This window comes from Cupressus sempervirens, chromosome 3 (assembly GCF_028749045.1).
Source record: "Cupressus sempervirens isolate cs-2001-9-10 chromosome 3, ASM2874904v1, whole genome shotgun sequence".
NCBI classification, from domain to species: Eukaryota; Viridiplantae; Streptophyta; class Pinopsida; order Cupressales; family Cupressaceae; genus Cupressus; species Cupressus sempervirens.
Window position 1 is genome coordinate 385,929,898 of NC_143120.1, and position 18,745 is coordinate 385,948,642.

The 18,745-nt window shown below is 34.4% G+C and overlaps 1 protein-coding gene across 7 annotated transcripts in view; it reads right to left on the reverse strand.

Annotated features, from left to right (window-relative positions):
- Nucleotides 1–16,279, reverse strand: part of EMB3142 (nuclear pore complex protein (DUF3414)) — a 314,519-nt gene extending 298,240 nt beyond the window's left edge. For all 7 annotated transcript variants that reach the window (XM_089819936.1, XM_089819932.1, XM_089819934.1 and 4 more), the window contains exon 1: nt 15,821–16,279. In XM_089819936.1, the coding sequence (XP_089676062.1) occupies nt 15,821–15,961 (141 nt within the window). In that variant the 5' untranslated portion in view covers nt 15,962–16,279. The remainder of the gene's footprint in view (nt 1–15,820) is intronic.
- Between the last annotated feature and the right edge of the window lie 2,466 nt (nt 16,280–18,745).

Genomic DNA, 18,745 nt, shown 5'->3' on the forward strand with positions numbered 1-18,745 from the left:
TTATTATCCTTGACTATTATATTAGTCTATCTCTTATTACTGCAATACATACTATAAGAGCTATTTGCCTTGATCTTTTCCGTGGAAAATGTTCTTACAGGAAAGGGAGATTGATATCAGATTCAAAGGGAGTTTAACACTTCTTCAAAGGCAACTTTGGATGAGGAGCTCAGATGATTGATATTCAGAGGGAATTTGAAAGTCCATGTGTGTGACTATATGATTTTAATGGGCATACCTCCTATGTACATCATGAGGAAGTGACAACTTCCACTGATTATCACTTGTATTTGCAGAAGTTATTGTAAGGTGACAATCTTAATATTAATTAAGATCATGATATACATTTTATGTAAATGTTGAAATAGATTATGATTAATTATATTTTGTAAATCAACAAATAAGTGTTAGATGTCATTAACTTGACGGTCTATGAGTTGTTTGAATAGATATATGATAAGTATTCGGTGAATGTCATGTGTTGATATTATGTAGGATATTACCTTATTGAGTACTCAGTGAATATCATATATCGATATTCTGCAAGTCAATACTCATGAGATCAAATTTGATATCAAAATGGTGGAGATCTTCTAATCAAAGATATCCTTAAAATTTGTCATTCCTAATATTACCAATGGTGTAATATCTATCTTGTGTTTATCCTCCCTAGCTCAGAGGGACTGTTGATGTTTTACAACTTCAGTTGGATATGACAAAGCATGGAGAAGATATATATGTATATGTATATGTGTGTGTGTCATATATATTTAATAAAAGATTTAAATATACATTGTGTAGAGAATTTTCTATATATATACATGATATGTTATGAAACAACACACTTATGATAGGGCACGTCTCTTGAAGAGACATGCCCCATTGAATCATATATATTATTCTTGTCGAGCTGCTCTTAGAACATATTGGAAAACACTACAATACTATTACTATTATAAGTAGCAGCCCTCTCTATCATACTGCATCTGATCTACGATCCTCAACAACATTTGCTCCTTCATTGACCCTACTGGGCAGGTCATTAGATAGATTGATACTGACACTCCTAGCCTTGGAGAGATTTATAAGACCCTTGATAACATGCTTGGGCAGATCAAACAAGCTATTCGTGACAAGGTCCCTATTGTGGAGATTTATCAAGAGCATCTTAAGCCCATTGTAATGAGACGATAGAACATTATGAACACCCCACTTCATATGACAGCCTATGTTGTCATTCCTAAATGGTATGCACCAAGGCCTGGGAGAGTGCATCTATGGATGAGGAGGTGGGTCTCAAATTATCTCAAAGTAGAGTTTTTATGATTATCTCTTCAATCTTCAATGTTCATTTAAGTTTAAAATTTGGATATGTTTTAACTTTTTCATTTGTTCAACTTAGGTGAAGGAGGGCTTCTTCAAAGCCCTTCCAAAAATGTATAATGTAGATGATGTTGCAAAACTTTGAGGAATGTATCTTGACTTTGTCAATCTTTGTGGTCCAACCTTTGGTAGACTAGAGGCAAGCAGCTCAAAGGGACCCTATTGGATAGTGGACATGGCATGGTAGAGATGCACTTGAGCTGAAAATTGTTACCATTTGTCTTCTTTCACAGGTTGTTAGTTCCTCGGCTGGAGAGAGGAATTAGTCCACATATAGCTTCATCCAATCAGTCAAGAGGAACAACCTTACCTCTAGACGATTCAAGAAGCTCGTGGTTGTTGATAGTGTATTGCAACTAGAGGAATATTAGATTTAGAATCTCTACAAATGTAATAACATTGTTGTAATTCTATGTGTTTCAATTGCAGATTTCCAAGATATATAAATATATCTTCAAGAGGCATGTCTTGTGAAGAGACATGTCTCTATGGTTATATATATTAATTAATCATTAATTAAAACATTATTAATTATAACACACACACACACACATATGTAGATCTATTTTAGTATGTCTAATTAATGATTTCCAATAACCTCAGAAGGATTAACTTTAGGACAGTTCAATCCAACAAAAGCTACAACTTAACACTCCCTCTTAGCTTAGGAGGACTGTCATAGAATACATTATCATGATAATCTTAGAATGTCATATTAAAGACATCAATATATATTTATCACACCATACGTTATCCTTTGATAATACAGAAAGTCTTAATCATGTCATAGTTGTGATCTTCCTATATATAGTAGACATCGCTTCACGAAATGTATCAGTATAAACATGCCAACAATATTTGATTCTAATAGTGATATGTATATCAATTGTTTTCTACGACAACTATGACTTAGATACAATCGAGGTTATCTCAACACTCCCTCTTAAGAGATGATTTAAGTAATACCTTTTGAATCTAAGTCTTCAATGACTTTCGACAAATTTGGGACAACAAATTAATGTAGTCTTGTCATGATAATAAGCTTAGATATTATGATATCTGACTTAGTTTGAGATAACACTTAATGAATTAATCATGATATAATTCTATCATATTTATATATCATACAAAGGGTTAGTAAGAGTAAGAATCATGACTCTTCATGAATATGGCCACATAGATCATGTCTATTCTTTACCCACTAACTAATAGATTAGTTTATATAACATCTCCTTAATTATATCATCTTTTAACAAGATTGATCCATACAAATACACGAGGAGTTCTATTAAAAAGCTAAACAAGAACAATTTTAAGGAGAGCGATCTACATTAATATTACAATCTAGATAATAATTTGGCTGTAATACTAATGCAGAGCATTATATCCAAACTGATTTAATCATGTCTAAGCATATACTTCATTAGACATTAAAACTGATCGAAACTACATTTAACACTCCCTCTTTAGCAATGAGGGTTTGAAACATCTTTATACTACTAGGTATGAGTACCACTCAAATGTGGCTAATAGAATATCCACCAATAGTTTCAATATACAAAATTGCTAACATCCTTAATACTCCCTCTTAACTAGGGAAGATTGATATATAACACATTATTCTCTTGAGTATATGAAGAGATATGATCTTAGAATTGATATTCCTAAAAATGACATAGTAAGAATATCAATATAAATCCATCAACACACACATTTATATATCAACATATTCAACATATAGAATTTAATTCAATTCACTATGAGGCTAAATTCCTCAGCACCCCCTCTTTAGCAAAGAGGGAATTTAAAGAAGTATAACACAAGGTTATACACCACTTAAAATGTGGTCAAATTATGGTGTCTAGCAAAATCCAGCCTGAAGAACCATAATAGATTTTTCATGGTGTCTGGCAAAATCTAGCCCGAAGAACCGTGATGGTTATCAATGTGTCCAGCAAAATCCAACCCGAAGAACAATGACACCAATTTACCTTCAACACATTTGAAGGAGGGTCATCTATTTATAAGATCGTCACCTTACAATAGATACCTTAAAACATATATCAACAAAAGATCGTCACCTTTCATGACATATACATACCAACTAAATGATGCAAGTGCCCATGCAAGTGCACCTCCATATCAACTAAATGATATAACTCATCCTTGTGATAAGTGCACCAGTATCACTCTTAAGATACATAACACAAGGTCACATGACATTAAGTCATGGAGAATTTTCTACAAGAGTAGATTTATCACTGTATGCATATAATCATCAACCATATGATGTTAGTCAATAAGTGCATAAGAAACAAAAAACATTAATCATATCAATTTTACCTCTGAAGTGATATGGTCTACTCCCTCTGAATCTAATAATAATCGTTTCAACCTTTAGGTGATAAGTTAATACTTCCTCATGATGTACATAGAAGTAGATCCATCAAAATCACTAAGTCATACACATGTATTTCTAGACTCCCTCTGAGTATTGATCTTCTAAGCTCATGTGTTGCCTTCGAAGAAGTGTCATAATCCCTCTTAATGTAGAAAGATACTCATAATCTCAATCATTGAGGACATTTACTTCAAGAGCCTCACTTTATCCAGCTTGATCACGACTTCTTTTGAGCTATTGCCATAAGCTGCCTAAAGTGTCATTCTTCTTTTCCTGCAAGATCAACTTCAGATACAAAGGAAAAGATCAAAGAAAGAAATAACTCTTATAATATATGTAGAATTTCAAATAAGAGAGAGACTAAAATAAGCAAGTAAATATAATACTCAAATAAATACTTATCTGCATATTAATGTTCTTGATACAAGTTGCTCCAATGAAGGTCCATATGTATCAATTAAAATGATGCCTCTATATAAACATTTTTGAAACAATGAGAACGCGACATTGATTATTATTCCCCCCACAATGTAAAGTTCTCACTTATTCCACTATGATGTTTCATGTTGAGTTATATGCTTGTAACAATGGAATTGGACTTGTGCTCACTACCAGATGCTTCTCACGACAATTTTAGGGTCTTTGGCAAGTATCAGACTTGTTTTGGTAAGTTTGATAATTATGCATGATTCTTTAACCAACATTTTGTGTTGTATAACACTCGTGAACAACCAAAGTTCATCACTATCTTTCTTCAAGCACTTAGACGTCTTGCTTAATAATAAGGTAATGAATAGTATAAATTACTATTTTATGAGATTTCAAACCAATGTTCTTGTCTTCGAGTTATCATGTTTCTTAAATGATTACAGTCTCTTAATTGTTCTCACTTTTCATTAGCATCCTTCTTTGGTAACATGTTATTATTTTGATCATTAATTGAATAATGATAGCATTGGAAGTAATCATATAAGATTAATCCTTATAATAATGCTATCCAATTATAATAATATGTTATATCAATATCAAATCATTTTGATGATATGGAGAAATACTCTTGATAATCATTGAGATCATATTAAGGGCTGATTCTATAATACTTGAGTTTCCATTTAGCTATAATGTATGTGAAAAAATGAAAGAAAAAGCAAACTCTTTTATATACCTTTTACATAATTTATGAGCATGTCTTACCAAGTTAGTAATAATGAAAGGGATCATAATTCCACGTCACTCTTGCATATTTTGATGGCTATGGCAAGGTACTCATACCTTGAGATACCTTGAGATTCCTGTAGGCTTGCATACAATGTAGGGGTATGTTTGGGTTCTTCCATAATAATCTATGGTTGAAGGGTTTAGGCATGTTTTCTCATTGGAAGTGAAGGTTAATTTAAATGGCAAATAATAGTTTCTTTATTCCATCCTTCATTTCAAGTATGAGATGTTTTCCTTTTGATAGAATTTCTCTCTTTTATCAGTCATAGATTATACTCCAAACTCTGTGTGTATGAATACAGACACCTCTCCTAATACGCGTCTCATTACATTCAAAACTTTTCCAGTAAGATGGATCTTATTTTATAGTATTAGTGCTTCTATTAAATTTTAGTGCCCAAGTTCTTGTATGACATACACCTCTTGTAAGAATCCTTTGAAAGTGTATGGCGGATCTGTTATTATTTATTCGCGAGATATGTATTTGTATTCACTATCAACTGGCATCTACTGCCATGTGAGTAGTCAATCTGGATGGCGCAAAGAATAACATTCCAAGACCCACTTTGACCATTGCTTCTCTCATCTTAGCATTTTGAGCCCAAGGACTTTCTGCCAAGCATATGGTCACCTGCTGAGAAGCGAGCTTTTCAGCCATACACAACACGAGACACATGTTTTAGCAACCAGTCTTGAAGCACCGCTTATAAATGACACTGAAAGGGAGGTATTAAATGAATATATACTATTGAAGACCTAAAACAAATCAAATAGTCCATGCTGTAAATAGAGATTATCCGAGCAAGGATGGACCATCAACGTACAAAGGAGGTTGTGATAGTATGAAAATCTGTGAATGAAGATGATTAACTATATTTAAACCGGCCAAATATCTTGGGCGGCAATATGAATAAGGATATGGAATTCCTCCAAAACTCATGTCTTGTTTCTATTGGCGTTGAATAAAGCAATGGTGCAAGTCCAGTGAGAACTTGTGATGAATCAACATGAGTTGATCCAATTATCAAATATCATTTTATGAGAAGTTTCCATCGTGAATTTACAAATCATAGTCTACAGATGACCTTTTATAAGTATACATACACACACACACACAAAATTTGGCACAAGGGAGTAAACAAAGTTGAAGATATTCTTTCAAGACAGACTGCTGGTGTGGAATGATTCATATTGATCACAGACACAGAGATTTCATTATTAAAACAAGTGTGTACGAATCCAGATGTAGATGTGAGAAGTTAAAGAATTCATTCAATAATGTTTTGAAAGAGGCTCTCCAGGCGGGATAACAATTTGATCCACGACCTTAGATTCAAAAAAGTATTTGCACAATACATCTGCATCTGATATATGTGTGGCTTATCTACAACTCAACAACAATTTCTAGCAATTTTAATTAATAAACATCACTGAGAAAGAACCTATCAGGATTTGGTAGTTGAATATAATCTCTGACACGTATAGTCATTTTGAACATAGACAAAACACTACAATATGTAAGAGGATTTAAGAACCCGTGTTTAATTTAGTGAAGCAAGTTGATAAATCTGTTCGCAAGTGCTTGCTGGTACTTGACGAGATCTGTTTGAACTCTCCCTCATCAATCGACTAATAATCTCCCGCCTCATTAGTTTCAATACATTTGGAGTTGGCTCTGATACCATATTAGATTTAGGATCTCTGCAAATGTAATAACATTGTTGTAATTCTATGTGTTTCAATTGCAGATTTCCAAGATATATATTAATTAATCATTAATTAAAACATTATTAATTATAACACACACACACACATATATATATGTAGATCTATTTTAGTATGTCTAATTAATGATTTCCAATAACCATAGAAGGATTAACTTTAGGACAGTTCAATCCGACAAAAGCTACAACTTAACAAGGAACAATAGAGTGTTCAATATCATCCGACCCCATCACTACATTACAATGTTAATCCCGTGGATGCTATGCAAATTGAGAAGGATGACACATCTCCAAGGTTGCTTGGTGTTCCATTAGATGAGAACCTTATACCTACCCTCACCAGTGACTCATAGTGAGATACTAAAACTGATTTAGATTTAGATTCCTAGAGGACAATCATATATTTGGCACATATTATTTGTAAATACATTATTGATTTTGATTATTATGGAGTCAGAAATCTCATTAGTATTTAGTATATAATATTTTAGTTGGACTTCTCTTTATGTCATTTTGATTTCATGCATGATACTTGGAGCCTTCGGGGATTTTGGTTTTAGCTATACGCATGCAATATTGTTACAATGGAAGTATACTTAGTATTTGTCATTTGATAATATTCCATGTATTGATCTTCTATAATGTCTATGGTGAATGGTTTATCAATGTTATGATACGCATATTTAAATCCTATCCTCTCTATATGTTAAAAATCCCCTATGATTTTAATTGTCGTCCTCTGAGGTCCTGTCCCCTAAATTTGGATTTGACCTATATCTGTACCAAAAATACATCCCCGTCCCCTAAAATAACCCCTGTCCTGGAAACTCTGTGGAGGATAGCTTTAAAGGTGTAAAACCATGGCAGGCAATAGCTTTCACTAACACAATGGCCACCAATCCAGATTACATGAGTAAGCACCACTCTCCTCAATGCACCAACTTCAATTTGAGAACCAACTCAATTGTAAAACTCAATAACACTTTTTAAAACACATTCGGAATTCCAAACACCGTGCACATTTTAATCAATACCCATTAATATGAAATATAAAGCAGCAATTCCACACAACGCAACCCTGTGCCTATATATATATATATATATATATATATATATATATCACATTGACTCCAAAAGCTATACATTAAACTCAATAACGATACTCAGCTAGCTGAAGCCAAACATAACAACCATCTTTCCATCAATGCCCAGCACCTTCCATCACATGCAACTTCATTACTTGCTCAACATACAAATAGAAATGAACAGCTGGAGGATATATCAATTACTTCGGAAAAAGTACTTAGTGCAGAAACATTACAATAATCTACAGCTCTAAATTCAGAAATGTTACAAGAATTTGCAGCTCTAAATTCAGAAATGTTACAAGAATCTGCAGCACTAAATTCTGTAATATTACAAGATGTTGTAGCATTAAATTCCAAAAGTTACCAGAATCTGCAGCACTGAATTCATTAAAATGTGATGCTGAAATTTCAATTCATTGTTGTCGGTAAAATCTATAGTGTAGCCGACGGGTAGAATTGTATCCGAAAGGGCGCATGACGGTTGAGTCACCCCTTCGGGAAAGTATATGTACATCGTCCGAAGGGACTATTGGAACATCACCATCACCATAGTCATATTGTAAGCATTGGAGTTCATATTGCGTATATGAATAAAGTATATGTTATGTGTTATATCTTACTATACTACATGCGATAAGTATCCATTTACCCTGTACAGTAAACATTCATTAAGTTTTAAATTCTAATGTTGTAATTCTAACACTGTCAGAACTTCTGTAGCCTTCATCAACAAAACATTAAAAAAAAAAACCAATTCATTACAATAATTAAAAATATCATGCCTCGTAGCCTTCTCAATGGCATGCCTGAAAAGTTTACCTTTACTTGAATCAATATTTCTTTCATCGCTTTCAGTTCCTTAATTAGAAGTCATAAGTGTTTCTCAAGTAAAATCCGAGAGTCTGAAGGAACACGAATATAACCTTGACATCGATGACAAAATATTCAACACTGCGTCCACCATAGCTGCTTCAATTATTCCAAACAAAAGTCCTTCTCTTCTTGCCCATTAAAATCTAATCAAATCCCTAAAAATCTGAAGTTATAAAAAGAAATCAGAGGCTCATTTGTCATTGTCACACACTCAAACAAAGGCGTTTTGCTAGATAGCCTAAAAGTTAAAACCCATTACTTGTGTCAATTTTCTACAAAGTTCCCATCAGTCATAATTTGCACTGTGAGGTAGTTAAGCGCATCTCATACTTGATCATTTCAAGTATATGTTACATGGCATATTTGAAAACTCTTTTACCTTCCTGCTACTAAAATTTGAAGTTTCCCTAAGTTGAAAGGTCCCTTCAGAAACTGCATCCACCATAGCTGCTTCACTTCTCCAAACTAAATTCTTTCTCTTGTTGCCCATCAAAATCTCCTAAAAACCCTAGCTTGTCTCATTTGGCTGCTCTTGAAACCTCAAAAAAAGAGAGAGGTTTGAATACAAAGGGTATGAGCACAGTGCCATCCTACAGAGTGTGTTATCAAAAGTCAAAGATCACAAAATAGAGCATATCAATTTGGAGGAATTTTGGGACCAAATACAATTAAACCTAAAAACACCAATGGCATGTTGAAGATTGAAGCTGTGATTGAGATCTTTCTCTCTGATTTTGCTATACATTGAAATTGAGCTAATATCTATGTATTGTGTTTGTAGCTGGAAAAGATATTTAGTTGAGATAATATTATATGAAGAGAAGTGTCATGCGTCATGTGAAGAGGCATGAATTTCAAAATATGAAAAGACTTGTTTTTAGAAATTGAAGAAACCTTCAGTTGTGAGATGAAGAGTCTCTCAATTGTTTATATATATTGTATTCAGTGGAAAGTGCATTGTATTTGAACATTTTATTATCAATTAAGAGATATTTTCAGGTGTCAGCCAAGTTTTTTCCTTCAAGTGGAAGGATTTTCTCAGGATAATCTCTTGTGTCTTTTGTGCATTCTATTCTCTTCTCTTACTTTTGTTTATCTTTATTTTCTAGGCAAAACTTTAACATGGTATAGAAACATGGTATAGATATCAGCTTTTCAGGGAGTTCCTTTTATTCACTAAAACGTGTTGCAGTTTGTATAATTTTATCTTTTAGTCAATTTGTATGTGTTGAAATTTTGGTAACAGCAAGTTAAATTTTTCATGCCTGTTTTGCTTCATAGTAGATTATAAGTCAGGGCCTCTCGATGGTGTTCATCATATTTTCTTTCATTCAAGGAAGGGAGTAAGTGCATCAGAGATGTTCAATCTGGCAGGCAATATTGCTTTGTCTGTATGAAATTTAGTTGGACATGATTTATCTTTAATCATTCTCTATGAGATTTCTTTGATTATGAATCATAAAATGTGTTTCTTGTTTTGTCGCCAATGAAAATGTTGAAGTTGTTGGTATTCATTAGGTCATAATTTTGTAGCTTCAATTTGATTCATCAATAAGAGCCCATGTCATTTGAATTTATTTATTTTGGTAATTGTTAATCGTTAAAGATCTGCATGTTATGTTAGATATGAGTTGCTTCCTCTTTTGTGTTGTCATTTTATTAGTCTGTAATGATCCCATCTTTTAGCAGTTGACCAAGTGTGTGTGCGTTAGCCTTGTTCTACATGGTCCCGAGGGCTAACGAAGGGTTTAATGGGATCCTGGAGTGTTTTGGCCTAGTCATTTCCAGTTTGGGCCAAAACGAAGTTGATTTACTCAGTTTCAGACATACTTACTATTTTTAGTAAGCCGGCAGGACACAGTACAGGTCAATTTTGGTGATTGGAATTCGATACTCCTCGGTGAGAGCTTTCCGATGAGCTATCACTCGCATTATTCGGAGTCCGATTGCTAATACATTTTAATGCCTGAAGTTTTATTAAAGTAACGTCTAGTTAATTGTAAAATATTAAAGTGTTACTTTAATATTTATTTTATGGTAGTGTGTACCTAAGGGAGACATAAGGGGTATTTTAATATATGTTTTATATAGTACACATCTTTTATCCCACATTGCCCATATGAGTTGAGCGGACCCTTGGAAATAGAATAAAAGGAAGCATTTGTGGCTTCATTAGGCAGGTTGAATATGAGAAGAAATTGGTGTGTGAGTTGCAGCTTTGTTCTTGGCATTTGAGGACGTCTATCCTCTCTTGTAACATTCTAGACGTCATTCCCTTGGGGTTTGGCCTTTGGAATTCTTTCTTATTGGCTTCATTATCAGGCAGTTTAGTTGCATTTCCGGCTACAGGCAGATTTGATATTTTGCTCATATCTTCTTCACTACTTGTCCGACGCTTATGCCACTTGGAGGGAATGGTATTATGAAGGTAGTGGACTGATTGGAGGACAAAGTATTGTAGCAGCAAGTTTGTAAGCATGGGCTGGAGTATTATGACAATATTGTTGAAGTAATTAGTGAGTTGATAAATCTGCTATGTATTTGGTTTTATGAATTCTGAAAATAACATTTTATTAGCAGCAGTTCATTTCCACTTTGCATATTATTGTAGTTTATTTCTTGTTTATGTTGTATGATACCAATTCCATGCACGAAACACAACAAACAAATAAACGTTTGATTTCCAGAGTTATAAGAGGTTTTAAGAAGTTGAATGCAAACTGTTTGACATAATTCCTTTCAGCAATTTGGTTTAGTTTTTTGGGACATCCAAGGGTGTCCATTACAAGTCTCATTGAAGCATACTTTCTTGGAAATATTTTTTTTGTGATTGCATGTTTGCACATGAGGTTTGTGTGTGATTTGTTTCATAAGGGCAGCATAATTTGTGTCACTCGTCTTCATTCTTTGCTAAGTTAGATTTTTGTTTAGCTTATGTGACCCCCCTTGTCTCTTATGTTTATGTTGTGTCTCTTCCATCTTATATTTCTGTTGATTCTATTATGCTTTGCTCATATGTTTTTGAATCGCCTATGTCTCATTTCCAGCGTGATATTTCTTTTGATTCAGCTAGTTTCATGTAGAGTCGTGTGTGGTTTTTTTCTGTTCTAAAGTTTATTTTTAGTGAGCCCTCTCTTTTTTGGTGATCATGTTGGGCATAGTTCATGTTGAGATTAGCGTAATCATCCTGTAAAGACATAGATGCTCTCTGGCTCGACTACACTGGAAGTTGATAGTAGTACGAGATTGAGAGAACAACTTGGCTTTCTATTCATCCTAATCAGCATTTGTTGTTGGCATCCACATCTTCCTTTGTGCTACGATCATTCATTACGTCGTTCAAGTCTCTTTGGTTATTCTCCTATGGTCGTGTGTGGGGTCCTTGTGGTCATCTTTATTATTGGTGGTGACTTTTGCGGTCTCCTATCTTGATAGTCCTCGTATAAGTTCTATTGCCTCTCCAAGGATATGTTGTGTAGCATAATAAATCTAAGACGGTAATTTTGCGGATTAGTTTTTTGTATGTATAGTATTCTGTCAAACGAAAAGGAATCCCTCGTGTTTGGGTCTGCAATGTGTGTGTGTGAGTTCCAGATTTGGATCATTGTGTGATTCCCATATTCAAGTCTTCTTCAATATAAAACTCTTATTTGTTACAGTGTATAGTTGTATGGATTTGCAAGATTACTGTTGTATGTGTGATCTGAGTCTATGTTTCTTCTGGTGATGGTTTGTGATGATCGTATCTATTGATAGAAGTCTTCAGCTTATCAGAGTTGTCTGTGATTATGAAAATCTGTGGTTTGTGATGCTGATTGGGAGCGATAGAACAGTCATATATATATATATATATATATATATATATATATATATATATATATATATATATATATATATATATATATATATGAGAGTACACCAAACTGGTTGTGATACTTGTCGTCATTTGCAGATTTCTGTATATGCTCTAAAGGGACTGAACTGGCCTAAAACGTGAAACAAGTTTTAATCGAGGATAGTGAACCATATAATCTACAGTTGTAACACCTGTAGAAGGGAATTTGATTTTCTATCCACAATCAAGCATTGATAATTGATCAGATAAGTTTTTTTGAGTGTGAGCATATGCCATAACATTACATTATAAATGTTTACCGTGCGGGTAAATTAAAGCAATGCATACAGACAATAGAACAGAATAGCAAAATTCCTTACTATTCACATATGCCAGAACATTACATTATGCTTCATAGATGAATGATAGAAGATGAGATACAATGATCCTAGACGGGATATAAATACGATCCGCCGAACCTTCCCGAAGGAGTCCGTCGGCCACAAACATTATGTCCGCTACAAACTATTTACCCGTCGGCTACAGAATACAGAAACATCGACAACAATCACCCCATCGGCTACAGAAACACCGACAACAATCACTCTGTCGGCTACAGAAACACCGACGACAATCCAGTCGGCTGACAAAGATTACATGTGAAGTCATGCATACTGTGAAAAAGAACATGCAAATGCCGATTGCAGTCGTAGGACTGATGATACATATATTTCTTCATTAAAAGAGGAAGATCATATACTAGACATGATATTCAGAGGGAGACTATTCAACTTTGGAGGGAGGTTACATGATAGAGAGAGACGTCTGATTCTTTGCAAACTTATTGGAATCAGTTATCTTATCGTGATAATCAAGGTTGTCTCTATTGAGAGAGAATCTCAGTCTTTATTATGTATGTTACTAAAATGCATTGTTCTTTGGGTGAAGTCTAAGGTGAAAGTCCACCTTCCACCCTCTGCAAGCAAATATGGTGGACCACCCGATGCGAGTAGGCATGGTGGAAATGCATTATTCTTTGGGAGAAGTCTGATGTGAAACCCCTCATTCCACCCTTTGTGAGTAGGTATGGTGGACCACCCTCTGCAAGTAGGCATGGTGGAAAAGCATTCTTCTCTAGGTAAAGTTTGAGGTGAAAGCTCTCGTTCCACACTTGCAAGTAGGTATGGTGGACCACCTTCTACGAGTAGGCATGGTGGGAGTCATGTGTGTGACTCCATGGCTTTAATTTTAGGTTAATATGGTGAATTATGTAATGCTGAGATGACATATTTATCTTTAATAGAATCTGTGTGATGAACATTTATCATTCACATCTTTGATTGCAGCTATGTGTGCCTGACTTTCTAAAGATCTCTCTCTTGCTAAAAGGTAGTGTTGATGATTATAGCTGCGATAAATATCTTTATCTCTGATTGTACTAGATATTGAAATTGAGATAATATCTATGTATTATGTATATATATCTGGAAAAGATATTTAGTTCAAACAATATTATATGAAAAGACATGTCATGCGTCATGCGAAGAGTCGTGCATTTGGAAATATGAGAAGACTTGTTTCTAGAAATTGAAGAGACCTTTGGTATATATATATAGTATTTGGTGGAAAGCATTGTATTCGAGCATTTTATTATCAATAAAGAGATATTTTCTTGTGTGGCTGGGATTTTTCCTTCAAGTGGAAGGATTTTCCCAGGATAATTGCTTGTGTCTTATGTGCATTCTATTCTTTTCACTTGTTGTTTATCTTTATTTCTGGGCAAAACTTTAACATGGAAAAGGCAACCTTTTCAAATGGCCTAGCTCATTAAAGTGGTTTCCCAACTCTAATTCAACATGCAAACATACCCCTAGCCTATGTGAAACATTACGTGGCTAGTATCAAAGACTTAGAATTATTGCAAACCAGCCTACAGCTAAATTGTATGGCACATTCCTTAGTATCACTCTCGTGTCTACAGATATGGATACAAAGAAGAGGAGTTCTTCTTTCAAGACTAAAAAGACGCTTGCCTTTCTAATATTAGCAAACATTGGTTGAAGGTGACTAAGAAAGCCAAGTGCCAAACTCTGATGCATTTGCAGATGTCTTGCTTCAAAGAAGGCATTTCTAATATAATGATCCTATTGAATAGAGTAATGGGAAGCAAAAGAGCAAGCACTATTGATACTAGACATGCAAATTTATTAAGATCATTGGTTATGGTTCACAATTTCTTTAATGAGGAAAGCTAATAAGACAATTTGCATAAACAATTAGTGACCTTCCAAAAGAATCAATACTTCAACAGGTCCTTGCATCTATTCTATGCAATTGCAAGTATGAAGGTATGGCCTAGTCTACAATCACAAGGATTCCAGGGTAATTCAATGCAGATTAATAATTTCTATCAACAACTTCAGCTTGAAATTAGTAGCAAGAACTTCAAACAAGTTAACCTTAGTGGTAATCACTATAGGAGTACCTGATGGAAATGTCAGATTCAAGATTTCTCTTTAACTTACAAACCTCATAACTGCATTTGGCAATTATTATATTTACTATGCAAGATTTACACATATAAGAACATATTGTTTTCATGATAGTCCTTTCAAGCTACCTCACTAATTAAGTGATAACTTCTTATAGAGGCAAATGGGCTCAATTAATAAAAAGTGTTAAAAAAGGAAGAAGGAAATGTACCCCTTTCCTTTGAACCTAACCTATTATACTTATCAATCTTCTTTGGACAAGAGATTGAGACATATTTGGCAAAACTTTGCTTACATTTATACATGACTAGAATCTCTTTTGACAGCAAGAAATATGTTAAAGATCTCTTACATCTTGGGCCAACAAGTATTCCCATACCAAACTTAGAGTAATATTGCTAAGATTGTGTCAGATTAACAGTAGAGTAAATCAAAGCTTTCAATCTAAAATGGGAAGCAGATGAAAATATGATGGCTTGGAAATGTTGGAATAAGTCTATATTTCTACCATCCACATACAGCAACATACAGATAGCAATTCCTTATCACCAAACCAGAAGTACTCATGTGCTGCTGAATTCTAAGTGAGCATAGAAAGATAGAAAGGGAGGTTTCGAGAATAAATGTTTTGTAGTTTCTTATTGTTGGTGCGCAACTCTGAAGTTATTTCGATGTGGCTCTTCTTCCATGACGCACGAACGAGAATAAGTCTCTTTGCTTTGCAAAAAAATTGAACCTTCAAAAAATGGGCCCAAACCGAGTGTACATTGTGCAGAAAACACACAGCAGAGAAACAGTGAACTTACCGGATATTCCAAAAATGACTTGAAATTGGGCAGACATTTTCGAAGCGTATGAATCAGCTCACCCCGCTGCTGTGGAAGAGGTTGTTCGGACCCCAATACTACCGATTCCACAAGTGATAGCAGTTTCCTGTATGACAGCATTTTTGCCCTTATACTGCGTCGAAATCTTTAAAAAAAATTGCCGGGGTGCCGGAGAACAGGAAATAAAACGCTGCCAAAGATGCTGTTATGGTTTTAAGTTTGATCTTTCAGACCTAACAAACAGCATATGCTCTCCGTGCCTCTGAGAGAGCTACTTGTATATATGAAAATGGAAAAGCGGGAAGCACGATACCCCCATTCTCAGAATTAAAAGCCCTTTAAAAACCCCGAGGGGGCGTATTTAGTAACAAAAAACCAACTAAGCGTTGTAATTACGCTTACAGTTAGATGGTCTTTTTTAAATTTCTCCTACAGTTTCAAAAAAATATAGTTCGATGAAGAGAGAAAAATACAAACCTGCCTAAACCATTCCATTTCATAAGTAAACTTAAAATATTGTTCATTCCCTTTTTCAAAAGGAGGACCAATAAGAAAAATTATATAATAATAATAATAATAAATGAATTGTGTATTGCATCATTTTGTATGCAGATTCTAATTTATATTTTTATCATTTATTTTAATTAATTTCAGTCTACTTACTAATCTTGATAGAAAACAACTTTTGACTACAGAAGTATTGTAATCACCTATAATTTTTAATAGATTGAAGACTATATAGTATTGTAAGAGGAGGAGTTAGTTTGTCATTAGCGAGATAGAGAAGGGTCCATTAGATAAAGGAGGATTTGTTGTTGCACATATAACATCACAAGAGGAGAAGTTGATTTGTTGTTTGCAGTAGTTGGAGGACGAAGAAGGATTCTTTAGATAAAGGAAGATATTGTACAAGAAGATGACTTTTACTATTTGAAAGTGGCTTACAAGGTTTGTGAAAAGAAGCTCGGTATTTTTGAGGATCCCAGATTAAAGGAGTGTCACACCCCAAATTAACTAGTGGCCCTTAGGTTATAACTTGACATATTAGCATGTCTTATCTCCTTTTACTGTTCTATTGTGTCTCTTCTTCTAGCAACTAAAAAAATATCAATATCACTCGTAGAAAAATGACCATGAGATCCTTTAGCAAATTGAAACAATTTAAATGGGTCAATAAGAAATTGCTTCATCAATTAGAATGGGAAAATGGATCAAGGTTAATCTCAAGAAACTTACCAATATCCTAAAACATAGAATTCTATGCTTGAAGTGTGTGCATGAAAGATAAAGGCATTGTCATAAGATGGATAATCAATGCATCAATTACAAAAGTGACTTAAAAAACAAACAAAAAAAACCTTCCCTTATGAGTGATGACAACATATCTAAATATAATAGAAACTTTCAAGGTTTTGTCATTTATAATTGACGCAGGAGCTTCTTGGGATCATGTGTGTGTGAATTAGACTAGAGAATTAAAATAATTATTAGTAATGTAATCATTAAACATTATAACATTATAAGAAGCAATAAACTACGATGTAACAATAAAGGCTTAAGCCTCTCATCTGGGAGGTCTTTGGTTTGAGTCTACTTGAGATTAACAAATTCTAATAATTATTAGAGTAATAAGGTGTTTTCTTATTAACTTTATTTTACTCGAGCCAAACTTTAGGCATATAATAATTAATTCTTTTATTAAGTATTATCGTGCAACCTAGGTTTTCCCCTTTAGGGTTTTCATCTCCTTTACAAGGATGATCTCTCTTTGTAGTTTACAATTCATTTAATACAATTTGCAATTCTTTTTTGCACGTCAAGAATGTCTCATCTCCTGTGGATCTCTGAATTCAAGCCTCCATAGCTTTACTCCTCTCTTTCTATGACAGGTGTTTGCATGCAGTGATTCTTAGGAGTTGTGGGGTTGATTTTTCATCAACTTTAACATGGTAACAAATCTACAGACCTTCATTTCCATGTTCTCTTCATGAGAGATTTGTCTTTGGTTTTCAAATCTATGTTTTTCAGAGGATTTTGTATTGGATCAGGGGAGGGACCTTCTTTTTTCTCACTTTGAGCCCAAACAGACATCGTCATTGAGCTCAGAGCATCCAAAAACCCCCCCATTTCCATAAAAAATTGTCCATTTTGGACAAACTTGTTTCTAAGGCAAAACAAAATTGCACATAGACCATATGCTCTAGACGCACAAATCGAAAACTATGAATATTTTTTATTTTCAAAACAAATATTGGAGCGGTGATTTTTTGTTTATTTTTAACAAATAAAAATTGTATGTGTTAGAGGAGGTGTGGTTTTTACAAAGGAAGGGTTTTTTAAGGTATGTGGACCGTGCTTGACATAGGCACATCTACGCAGGCCTTTAGGCCCCATCAGCCAATGGGTACACTTGTACCTGCACCTGTAAGCACATGTCAACACTCAGCATTGGGCCCCACTCCATGCCATGGTACCTGCTCCATGCCCACAAACCAAGTGTTTTTATTGTCGTTGCCCTTCTTAGGCCACCTACGTCATTGACCTCAACACATGTGTATGGCTTTTTTTGGAGGTGCATGCAAAATATTTCATCGATGCTCATTTTTTCTTTTTGGAACCAAAGGTATGCCTTTTTTGGACCTACACCTATTAGTAGGTGAGATACGCAAGCCCACAACTTTAGCTTTGGGTGAAGTGTCCTTTCTTGGTGAAGCACTGTAAACTCCACATCAACGCTCTAATCTCTATTGTGTTGTCAATGCTCGAAATTTTCGTCAAGAATCTTCATCAATGGTTTCCTTTGTGTTTCATTTGACTGGGTTATTTTTCCAATGAATGGACTATTTTTTCAATGGTATTTTCTAGCATAGTTTTCCTTTTCCCAACAGTTTTATTAGGACTTTG